Source organism: Spinacia oleracea, chromosome 5, assembly GCF_020520425.1.
Source record: "Spinacia oleracea cultivar Varoflay chromosome 5, BTI_SOV_V1, whole genome shotgun sequence".
Lineage (NCBI taxonomy): Eukaryota > Viridiplantae > Streptophyta > Magnoliopsida > Caryophyllales > Amaranthaceae > Spinacia > Spinacia oleracea.
Window position 1 is genome coordinate 98,691,788 of NC_079491.1, and position 12,053 is coordinate 98,703,840.

The 12,053-nt window shown below is 38.8% G+C and overlaps 2 protein-coding genes across 2 annotated transcripts; both read right to left on the reverse strand.

The window, feature by feature from the left end:
- Positions 1-319: 319 nt before the first annotated feature.
- Positions 320-3,400, reverse strand: LOC110779966 (uncharacterized). Its single transcript, XM_021984410.2, has 3 exons — positions 1,941-3,400; positions 1,697-1,843; positions 320-1,130 (listed from the first exon to the last, which is right to left on the reverse strand). Exons 1-3 carry the CDS (start codon positions 2,830-2,832, stop codon positions 616-618), a joined length of 1,554 nt encoding a protein of 517 aa, XP_021840102.2. The 5' UTR covers positions 2,833-3,400; the 3' UTR covers positions 320-615.
- A 6,079-nt stretch (positions 3,401-9,479) lies between these two features.
- On the reverse strand, positions 9,480-11,021 carry LOC110805340 (probable F-box protein At1g44080). The gene has a single exon (XM_022010931.2). It carries the CDS (start codon positions 10,919-10,921, stop codon positions 9,716-9,718), a length of 1,206 nt encoding a protein of 401 aa, XP_021866623.2. The 5' UTR covers positions 10,922-11,021; the 3' UTR covers positions 9,480-9,715.
- Positions 11,022-12,053: the final 1,032 nt, after the last annotated feature.

The following is a 12,053-nucleotide window of genomic DNA, read 5'->3' on the forward strand; positions in this document are numbered from 1 at the left end:
TTGGGACAGGTTTTGGACTACTCAAATTGAAAATTTAGTTATAAAATTAGGCACGCCCGAAACGACAGCTATTTTGGCCAGAAACAGTGCGGCTTGGGCAGAAAATTTCGGCAGGATGTCTTGCCCGCCCATGCGCGACCAAATGGGCAGATTTTTTTGTCGTGGCCCGACCCGAGCCCCTCCCGGCCCACCTTTCTATCATGTCTACCTTGTGTAATGCACAGATATCAAAATAGATTTGAATTCAACTGAGGATCTCTTGTTTTAAGTTTTCCTTTTGAAAATCTGCCATAATAGAGTTGTACGGAGTACTTGGTTAGAAACTTGCATTGTCATTAGCATCTTTGTGTCATATTTGAGATCAATTAAGTGCAGGTTTACATAAATTACTTCAAAGCTTGCTCTTTTTCCATGCCACCAATGAAAAATACAGTCATGTTCCATGCAATGAAGCTTTTCTTGAAGGTAAAACATCATGTAAACCACCCCGAAAAATGGCGGAGTTGCATTATTTTGAAGAAATTGAAGACAAACAATGACACAAAACCAACAAGGAACCATTCTTGAGCTTATGTTTATACACAATTGAATCAAAATCAGTATCTTCTTCTTCAGTCAACTGGTAGTAGTAGTAGTCCTTATCTTCAACCTTGACTGCTGATTCAATTCCCTTTTCGCCTTATTCCTGGTTCTCTGCCCAACACTCGCGCTACTCCTTACACTGCCAGACAACATCGACCCACCTTGACCCGTCTTCTTCACAGACTTCCTACGAGCATTCCAGCTATTGCTTCTCGATGAAGATTTAGCAATAATATCCATTGAAACCTCTCGAGCTTTCTGCTGATTAACAGGTTGCTTGTTAAGGTATGCTAGCTTAGATAGAAGCCCGCAAACTGCTCTTCTAAGCTGGTCACTGCTAAGGTTGCTGAGTATAGGGTTCCCCAAAATGTTGAGTGCGAGTAATGAATTGTAGTTGGCAACAAGCTGTCCTAGTGCCTTTGTTGTGGTTATTTTGTTGAAGCTTAGGTCAAGAACAGTGAGCTTTAATAGCCTATGTAGCCCCTCGACTTCACTTATTTTGTTCCCGGCTAAGTACAACTCCTTGAGTAGTGAGCAGCTTGGAAGTCCTGATCATTTTAACCAACAGTGTGAATTAGAGCTGGTAAAAGCTGACCCAACCCACCGACCCGACCCGAACTTAACCCAATAATAAAGGGTTGAGTCAAGATTTTCATCCCGTTTAATTAAATGGGTTGGGTCGGGTCGAAAATTTCAACCCGCCTAACCTATATAACTAAATGTGTCACGTCAACCCTAATTAAAATATTAATTGTGGGTATATTTAGCTTTTTACAAATTAAAAATATGAAAAACTTAAACTAACATTTAGCAAAATCCATACTTATTTTTCTATCTCTATGGAGTACATACAATGAGTATTAGTTTTTTGCAATGAGATTTTCCTGGAAAAAAAAATTATCCCTTTAGTTATAAATTCAAGTCAAATAAACGGACAAGTTCAGGTTAAATCGTTTATAATCAGGCCGGGTTGGGTTGAGAATCTCAACCCGTTTAAGTAAATAGGTCACGTTGGTTTTGGAAAATCAATGGGTTGACCTGATTCCGACCCAACCCATTGCGTATATACAAAACACATATGGTGTGATTGAAGCAAAAGATGACTGATAATTACCATGTCCAATACGTGAGATCCGATTGTAGCTGAGATCGAGTACCCTCAATCTGGTTAACTCCCTTAATCCTTCAATGGTAGTGATCTTGTTCCTAGATAAATCCAGGACATGAAGACCCTTTGGGAGCGATCCTTGAGTGATTTGAACTGCAAAACAAACAACACAATATAAATGAAAAAAACAGTTCTTTTTGTCAGTGTTCTATCACTCTATCTGAAACAAGATTTTGGTATAAGTTACTACCTATTGAGTTATTGGATAAATTGATGGAACGAAGACTCGAGAAATGTGAAATAATGGGGATAACTTTCAACCCCATTCCTGATACATGAGCCACAGTTGAGGATGAATTCAGAGACTGAATTACACTGTTAGCATGCAGTAGTTCCTCTGTTAAATTGATTTTGCTGTTATGTCTGGGAAAGTGAGTTGTATTCTTCACCATTGATTCATCGGCTTTTGGAGAAGATGGGAACACGATTTGCTCATCATCATCATTATCATCATCATCATCATTTCCTTCTTTAAGAGAAGATATTGCAGGCTGAAACTCAAGGTCTTTCACCCAATCATCAACCCTCTTTAAAGAAGATGACTCCCCTGAGAAAGCAACCCACTGATTCTGAGGCCATAACCCAGAAAATCTACCTTCTAATCCATTATTATTGTCTTCTTCATGACTACTCTTGTTGTAACTACTGCATTGTTCAGAAAGTGAACCTGTTGATTCCACTTTCTTAAGCTGCTTAACTCGAGTTGGTTCCATTGTATCAGATGAGTACCCACCTTGCTGGTTAACAGAAGCAAGAAGAAGGGATGATACTCTTGTTTTAGAAGCAATTTCTGGTTTCTGCAAGTTTCTATGGCTCCAAAGGAAGAGCTTCCACCATAGTTTCTTGCTCCTCGAAGGAAGGATTTGGCTGTAAGAGTGCTTCTTTAACATTACTTTGTCTGCACTTCGGTGGGTAAGTGCTGATGAGTGACTGCAACAAAGAGACCTTGCTTCATTTTCATTTGTGTTTGATAGTTCTTGTAATTGCTTAAATGACTGGGTTGTTTTGAGGACTTCCCTTGACTCGAGATTCGAGCAAGAACGTGAAAGCCTCGGTGAAGCCCATTTTTCTTCCCTTGTCATACCCGGGTCACTGACATGCCCGTTTCGGGCCGTGTCAATAATCTCCTCATTCTTATTAGCATCATCATCTTCCTCAGCAGCACATGGACTACTTCCAATACTCCGTACATTCCATGCACTAAATGTACAAATTGGTAGAAATATGCAATTATATTAACACTGATATCCGAAGTCCTACTCAGTAAAAGTAGGCAGCCTCAACAATGGCAAAAGAAGGTATTACCACACCGGTTTTCTGGAGATGTAATGAATCTTTTCCACCAAAATCGAAATTGGCAATAAATCAAAGAGAAATGCTATAACGGATTTGAATTGGGACCAAGACACTGAAAAGGAAAAAAAAAGAAAAGAGTGATGAATCTTGATGGTGTCAGTTTATAACCGGTGCACTATTTTGGCTACCCGGTGTATTTAATGTGCAGAGAATGGACTCGAAATCTGTTCCGGTGATACGTGGAGTAACTCCACCAATCTTATATTTCAGTCAATCTCTCTCTATTTCTCCAATGTGGGATAATTAGTCCAATTCTCACATGTGGATTATACCCTTAACAATCAGGGTTAAACTTTTAAATTTTAACTGTTATAGAATAGGGAAAATGTGATAATTGTTATTGAGACATGATGCATGTCAGTTGTCAAGAAAATAGCAGATGGATTTGCTCTTGTTTTTGGATGCTTCAGATTTTTGAGCCAGTATTTTAACCATAGTGGCATTGTGGACCCGACAACACATACCTCGCCATAGGAGCTTGAGCGATTCCACGATATACATGATATTTCATGGAAAGATAAATTATGCAGTCACTGAATAAAATCCATACACGACATATGTTACTCGTACACGAAAGACATGGTCTTTCGTACATGGCCCCGAATACCTTGGGATTCTAGTGAGCGCTCTAGTAAGACATACACACAGTCTTTCATAGAAGGAGGTTATCCCTTCACACTCACGTAGGTGTTCCAATCGAACATTAAGAACATTTAAGCTCATCCTTCCCTCTATACAACTCACCGGTCATCTCACGACACCACTAACTTGAATGGCCTATGTCTGTGAGGCTAGTTATATAGTTCTTCTCATGACACCATTAACTCGAATGACTTCGGACTATGTAGTTAAGCATGAACAAATGTATCTACAAGGGCATCTCATGACATCACTTAGGCAAGTGACCTCGGTCTATGAGGCTAGATACAAGAAAATCAACCAGAACATCTCATGACATCACTAACACGAGTGACCTCGTTCTATGAGGCTATCATACATATCAATGCTCATACCAACCATCTCACGACCAGTCCAACTGGAAAGCCAACCAGGTCTATGAAGCTAACACGTTAAACAATGTATCCATCATAACTTCTCAAGACACCATCCAATCAAGAGGCCTAGGTCTGTGAGGCTAAGCATAGATAGAGCCTTAATCTCTAGCTCGTTATCATCCCCTAAGGATGGATCAACACATGGATTTTAAAACCACTCCCCTCAGCGCGTAAAGCAAGAATCATGCTTCATTCTTTATATAAGGTTCTGAATAAGTATTTTCTCACATATTCCAATTGTGTATCATATTCACAAGAAATGTTTCATTAACTCATGTCTCACACACGAATGTGTCTTAGATTGTCACCAAACACATAGATCTTGGAAAAACACACATATAAACTTGTGAATCAAAACGTAGATAAGTGGAGATCGCATTACCCCCACAATGAACCATCTTCTTTCAGATGTTGCGATCAATTATCTTCATGAAATATAAGATCCAATGCAATGAACTCAACTTAATAGTGGATACATATAGTAAAACACACTTCTGCTATGCATCTTTACAAAACATTACACTACCACCTAGTGAAAAATAAATTCACTAGTAGTGTTGTGAGAGTACCAGCAAACACTGCAAAGCAACATCAAGTCAAGAGAAATTATCACCACAAATAGACATAAAAATAAATTAGCATATTATTATTAGAGTAATTTCTCAATAACTATCAACAATAATATACTAGAACCACAATAAGTCTATACTGGCTATCTAACATGATAATTAAACCGGTCCGGTCCGGATTTTGGACCGATTTTTCCGGTCCAGTCCGGTCCAAGCTTAATCGTTCATGTCTTCGGGTCTTGAGTTATTAAATTTCGATCTTCCGTCCGGTCTGGGTCGGCCCGATCCGGTCCAAGTTTTGACCGATGAACACCCCTAGTGGCGCTATCTGAGGTGACATCCGCTAACATTCATGGAACAGGTCCCGTAACACCTCACGTACCGGTCAAAAATCTCTTGTCATCCCTCAATCAAGAAAACACAACACAAAAAAGAAAACATCCTGACACATCGATAAGATACGAAACACGTAAACACACTCCTTACTTACCGTTTAGTTATCTCTTAACTACATTCAGTAGTCTTACTTAAACATCGGAGGGGGATTCTCGAACCACCCCACGACTTGTTAATCCATTCTGTTGTGCAGATCCCAACCAGATATCCCAACGAAAACTCATAATTTCACATTCATCTGTTGTCACTCCACACCCGGAAAAATTTGTAAATTTTTAGGTTGAAAACGGATTAAGATAACCCTTTACATTTGTTTGGTTTAGAGTTTATAGTAGCCGTTACCGTCATAAGGGTAATTTATTCCCCTACTTTGTTACTGCTCTAAATCCCACGGTAACAATTACTGTTTCCCTCAACGACAACTGCACCGCCTCCTTCTTTTCCCTCTCCTTCCCCTCTCTCCTTTGAGCTTTACTCCCATATTCGATTGAATCTCACAAGATTCAGACGTTTCTGTAAGTTTTCTACTTGTATTTTTTATACATTTTCCTGAAATTTTCTTTCAATCGTGCAATAAGATCCTTGCGAATTATTGTTTAATTTTCGAATTTAATCAACCATAATTTTTAATTAGGCTGTTGTGCTTCAAATATGCTCTATTTTCATCTGTATTTTTCTGGTCATTGCTTATTATTGGTATTTTCGTTGATAATTGTTCATATGTTGTTGAATGTTAATGAAATTACACTTATTTTTTTAGGTTGTTCGAATTTTTCTACATTGTCTGCCACATGTTCGATGAAATGCTCAAAAGAGTTTGATAAATAAATTGAAGTTGTAGTTAATAGTGTTCTTCGTCTCTAGCAGTGAGAAAATCCCTTAGAGACCGAGGATAGAATTGAGATAAATGAGTTGGATTTAAGGCATTTGGTGTCAATGCAGAGCAGCAGAGTAGCTGCCTTGTTGTTCATGTTCATATATCTGCTACGGTTAGGCTTCCACTCGACGTTGTGGCCGACCACTACTTTTTTACCTTTTTTTAGTTGTGGGGGATAATGTTTGGGTTATCCATTGTGTGATTGAGCCTGTATTGTTGGTTACCATGTTTTCTATAGATTTCCCTGATAAATTAACGTGGTATATGGTAGTGTTCGTGTCATTATTGTTAAGAAAGGAAGAAGTGTAAGGGGAAGATGGGAATTTGAATTTTCTTCCCTTGTTTGAGATAAATTCCATGATGCTTGATTGTTTGTATAGAAAGCTTAACCAGAACATTTGGAAGTATATGTGATAATATCATAATAGTAATAGTTAATATTACCCTTTCCCTTTCTTATTTGTTTCCATTCCACTCCCTTTCTAACATTCATACCAAACATGCACATAATTGCGACCTCGATGAACAATTTTGGCTGTTGTGGATATCAGCTGGGTCCTCCTTATTGATTACTCTCCTTAGCCTTCGGGCTATCGGGTTAGTTGTTTCTAGAGATGCTCCTAGCAAGGACATGAAAGGAATTATGATTCTCAGTCTATCACGTAATTGCTTATTCATATGAACCTATTTTGTGGGACTGTGTCCATTCCTTGGGATGGTGTTGGCCATACTCCCTTAATTTCTTAATCTAGGAGTGTTTAAACTTTTAACCCGAAAATCAAATATTTTCTAAAAGACAATAAATAGTAGACTCAACTGCAGGTAGAATAGTTTACTGATTACTATGAAGTGTAGGATATGTGTCCAAAAGTGGGGATTGTTCCGGGACACTGAATTAGCATAACTGATGTATTCTCATATTACGATTTTATGGTTCTGACAAATGGTAGGCTGGTTAGTGGAGGCTAGAGTACAGCATCTGGTTCATTGTATATACGGTTTTGGTGTCGTTGCCGTACAGATCTTCACTGCCATTTGATATTTCAAAATAAACTCTACAGCTGCAGTGATGGCTCTGTAAAACTCAGCTCTTGTATGTGGCACTAGTGGTTCCATTTCTCATTGCTCCAACTGTAACCTACTTCTACTGATGTTGCAGTTTCTGTCACTTGTAATTAAGGAAAATGTTTTGTTACTTTTATGGTGGGGGAGAAGATTGGTGCTGATACCGTGATAGTATATGAAAGATTCAGATACATGGAGGTTAGGTAGAAATAGTAATATAGCAGTGTAATGATGAAGGTATTCTTCCAATCTTCCCCCTTCTTTTGGGGATGCATACTGCCTGGCAGGGGGAGGCGGGTGAAACTTTTAGCTAACGATTGACCTTAGTTTAAAAAAGCGCGCCCAAGGCGCGCCTAGGCGCAAGGCTCACCTAGGCTCAGCCTTCGGCGCCTTGAGCTCTCCAGGCTCACTGATGTCAACCAGGCGCGCGCCTTCGTGCGCCTTTGTGCGCCTTAGGTAAGGCGCAAGGCGCAGCGCCTTGTGCGCCTTCAGTCTTTAGGCGTAATAAGATGACGTGGATCTTTTATTTACCTTTTTTTTTTCTTTTTTAATGATATAAACACACCCCATGTGACCTATCAACAGTCATATCTCTACAACCTTAGCTTTTTGGGTAGTGGAAGTAGCATAATATGAGTTAATTTTCATATTTCCAGCTTGTAATTACTATGGAAGGTTCTAATTTTGGCACTCCATCGACGGGATCACGCAATGTTTGTGAACCGGCAAGAAAATATGGCACTCCAATAGAAATATGTTGTTTTGAGTATAAATAATGTTAATTTTTTTCTTTACCGAACTTTCAGGTTTATTAGAAAATTATGTGCGCCTTGTATCCAAAAGGCGCGCGCCTGAGCCTTGCGCCTTGCGCCTAGGCTCCATGGCCCTTGTGCGCCTTAGTGCGCCTTGCGCCTTTTTAAACTAAGCGATTGACACATTTTTTTGTTTGGATCTATTCCATTCTTGGCCCGATGTTGGCCGTACACCGGCCCCTAAGGCTTACTTAAACTAGTGGTGTGTAAACCCCAAAACCTGAACGGCGGGCGAAACTTTTAGCTAACGATTGACACATTTTTTTGTTTGGATCTATTCCATTCTTGGCCCGATGTTGGCCGTACACCGGCCCCTAAGGCTAACTTAATCTAGTGGTGTGTAAACCCCAAAACCTGAACTTTCCAAGTGTGTGCTAGTGGATTATCAGCCATCCTTGAATAATTTTCATTACAATGTTGAACGTGTGGCTGAGAGTAAAGATTGTTTTTGACAGTAAAGTTGCAGAAGTGGTGCAGTTTCCTATTACGATTCAGCAGCTATGGGCCTGTGGCTGACTGGTCATGGTGGTTGGGTACTGTTGGATCGTTGCAGGTGATACATTGTATGATTAACTTTGCTATATTTGTCATTTAGATCTTAAGGTATAGTCAATAGTGGGAGGGGGGAGGGTGTTTCCGTGTTGGACACATCCTTCACCAAATGGAGTTGAATGTTTGAAAATGCTACTACTCTTATGATTTGTGTGTTAATGATGGATCGCTGGTAGGGGTTAGAGGGTATTGGACACATCCTTCGCTAAATTGAGTTGGGTATTCGGAAATGTCACTACTCCTATGAATTTTTCGGTGGATGATGGATTGCTGGTAGGTGGGTGAGGGCCGGAGGTGGTCAAGCTATTAGGAAGGGGAGGAAAGCAGTCATAGGCATTGAAGGGAAAATGAAAAGATAGAGTGTATTTTGATTTTTGTAAAAAAAGAATTTACGTAAACTTGAATCTAAAATGGAAGTTTTGAAAATGCCCGAGACCTGGAGTTCCATGATTCATGATTCATGATTCATCACACCTATCAAATGAACTTGAAAGCTTTTTTTCCCCTTCATACTGCAGTTTGTTTAGTCAGTTTGTGTACAGAACTTCAGATAAAGCTAGGGGGAAATCTCCGAGATACTCCCTCCGTATTTATTTAAGAGATACACTTGGCTGGGCACGGGTTTTAAGAAGAAGAATTGAATGAAATAAAGTAATAAAACAAGTGGAGTTGGGTAGATATTTTAATAAGTAAAACAAGTGGGGACCATAAATTTTAGAGAGTGGGAGGTGGGGTGTAGTTATGAAATTATTTGTTTAATAGAGTGGTGGGACATAAGATATATTAAATAGATTATTTAATTAGATAGTGGGTTGATAAGTTACTAAAAATAGCAAGTATATCTCTTAAATAAATACGGCCGGAAAAGACAAGTGTATCTCTTAAATAAATACGGAGGGAGTATCAAATAAGAATTGCAATCATAGATTACTGACGGAGAGAGAGTAGCATAATTGAAGTGATGATGTAAAACAGAAGCATTTTTCTCGTGCCTTTTCTTATAATTGATGTAACATCTGCTCATACTTTACTCCAAGTTTAACTTCTTATCTCTGAAGAGGGAAAGCATCTGGTTAGTGAAAACTTTTTATGTATATTGTTTGGTTAATTTTATTGTTTTGCACCTTGTCTCATTGGCTGACACTTTATAACAGACATCACTTGTCACTTTTACCTGATTCTGAGTATCTATGAATACAGCGCCATCACGCAACTAGCATCATCTTGGTACAAGGTAAAAACATTGCATAAATTTGGTGTTACAAGAGATTACATTGTACTAATTAGTGCGGATTAGGAGTAATCCATATGGGTGACCCCCAATACAAAGGCAAACTGGCATCATCTGGAAAACAAGGCAATGCATGAATGCATTTCTCCTCCAAATCAAAGACCCCAACATCATTACTGTTACAATAATCATCTGTAAAGTAAACACAATTCTTCTTACAACCAGGAAAATCTGAGGATGACAACGCCAACGACGCACTCTCACCTACAAACACCACTCCATCACCCAAGCTTATCACCGGCTCCCAACAAACACGTCCAGGTTCATACTCACAAAACCTGTACACCTCGAACCCAACGGTCCTGTACAACTCACAGTACGTCCTGATATCAACTTCTGTTTCCAAACGTCGAGTCAACAGCAATAGTTCACCATTATACCATACCAAATACCGCAGATCACATGGTATCAAATTCACAGCTTGCCAAATGGTTACATCACAAACCCCACCAATACTAACTCGAAAACTCCCAACATCCCCAACACCATTAACAGCATAAAACAACCCTTGAGATTCACAGTAAATCACATCTTCAGCAGTAAAATTCGAAACTGGAACCCACACCCAGTGATCCTCAGAGGTTGTACAGAAAATCATTTCAGTTGTTTTACAAAGGAAGGAAGTGGTAATAGCGAAAGCAAACCCATTGGAAGGAGAAGAAAGAACGAGTTTCCGAATGAAATCATCCCTCATTTGCTTCAGTTCAAGAGGGTAAATTTGACCAGTTAGCTGATCTTGAACAAAGTATTCTCGACCAACATTTGAAAAATTAAAGGAGACAACTCCAGGAAGAGTAGAAAGTGGTGGTAGGTGCACTTTGGATTTGGTAACAGGATTTAGGCAGAACACCTCAGGTGTGCCAGAGGTTAGTATAAGATAGCCATGGGATGAACCGAGAATACGGCGAGGGTAGGATGATTCTGAAACAGAGAAGGTGTGGAGTTTGTTGCTGAGAATGTTGTAGAATGTTCGACGAGAGTCGTAGTGAGGGGTTATAGAGGTAGGAGGAGGGAGGAGAAGCCATGGAAGTTGACATGGGAGAGTGTAAGGTGGAGTAAAAGGAAGAGACTTTCTCCAGTTAAGGCAAACTGCTCTTAACCGGATGTAATCGGAGTAGATTGTCAGAGTTTCTGCAATTTTAACCAGGATGTCATCTGGGATTGCAGACCAATCTACTTGGATTTCTGTGTCTGACATTTCTTTGGAATTTATTTTTTTGTTGAGTTTGTACAGAGCTTAATGATGATCAAAGACTATTAGCCTTTATTCGTGGACTTGGATTAACCACGTACTCTTTTTTTTCCTCCCTGTAAAAAATGAAAGGCTTGTGAATACCGATTCAACTCAAAGAAACCAACCTAACTAGCATAAAATATGATCCACCCGACCCTTCAATAATATTTCAAGTAAGTTTTATTTAATTTTTATTTTGATGGGAAAAAACAATTTCAATAATAATCAGTCATGCGACATCTATAATGATAAAACATATATGTATATCACATATAAGAGAAAATACATGTCTTTCAATCAACAGTTACTATTCTACATCCTAACGGACAACTCGTACTCTACCGTTTCTAACTTCACGTGAGCAGTGCTTTTTGAGATTTTGCGTCTTTTCAAGTAGAGCTATTCGCAACCCGCGCACGAATTATTTTGATCGATGAGTTAATGATAAACCCTAAACCCGAATGAATCCAGATTACCTTCCCAAGTATTGAAACCCTAAAATTAAATTCTCATCAAGGGATGAGAATCAAAAACCTAGAAAATGTAGGGGAAACCCAAGAATAAATTGAAAACAACCTAATGATAAGTTGGGAATAAACCAACAGAAATGAAACAAAAAGACAGAACATGGAAAGAAAACAATGGGAAAATACGAAGAAGGGTAAAAAATATTCTAATTTCTTTTGAAAAATTAGACTATTTCAGACTATTTATAATCATCAAATAGGATCGTCTTAAAATTTTGATGGATAAAACCCTATTAAGTTAATTGATATTATGATTATGAGTTGTCCCTAGTCTAAGTCGTTAAATAGGACATAAACGACTAACTAAAAGATAAGTTTGTAAGTTGATTGATAACACCTAGCTTCATGGGCTACGGAGACATAAGGATGTCTAATAATTTACATGGATATATATTATGAATATATATTGGATTGCCCTACCTAAAATCCTTTAAACGTGTTACTGAATTTTTGTGGTTAAACTATTTTAGTGAATTGACTCAATCCTTTAAGACTACAAATTTACAATAAATATAGTAGACAACGTGTACGTATAAGGCCGAACTCTCAGGGACCAAGCGTTTTCTACA

Excerpts from the sequence above, each read along its gene's own strand:
- LOC110805340 (XM_022010931.2), bottom strand. The coding sequence starts at position 10,921 with ATGTCAGACACAGAAATCCAAGTAGATTGGTCTGCAATCCCAGATGAC.
- LOC110779966 (XM_021984410.2), bottom strand. The coding sequence starts at position 2,832 with ATGACAAGGGAAGAAAAATGGGCTTCACCGAGGCTTTCACGTTCTTGC. Across the intron at positions 1,844-1,940 it reads TTTATCCAATAACTCAATAG|TTCAAATCACTCAAGGATCG; the intron begins GTAGTAACTTAT and ends TTTGTTTTGCAG. Across the intron at positions 1,131-1,696 it reads GATCTCACGTATTGGACATG|GACTTCCAAGCTGCTCACTA; the intron begins GTAATTATCAGT and ends TAAAATGATCAG.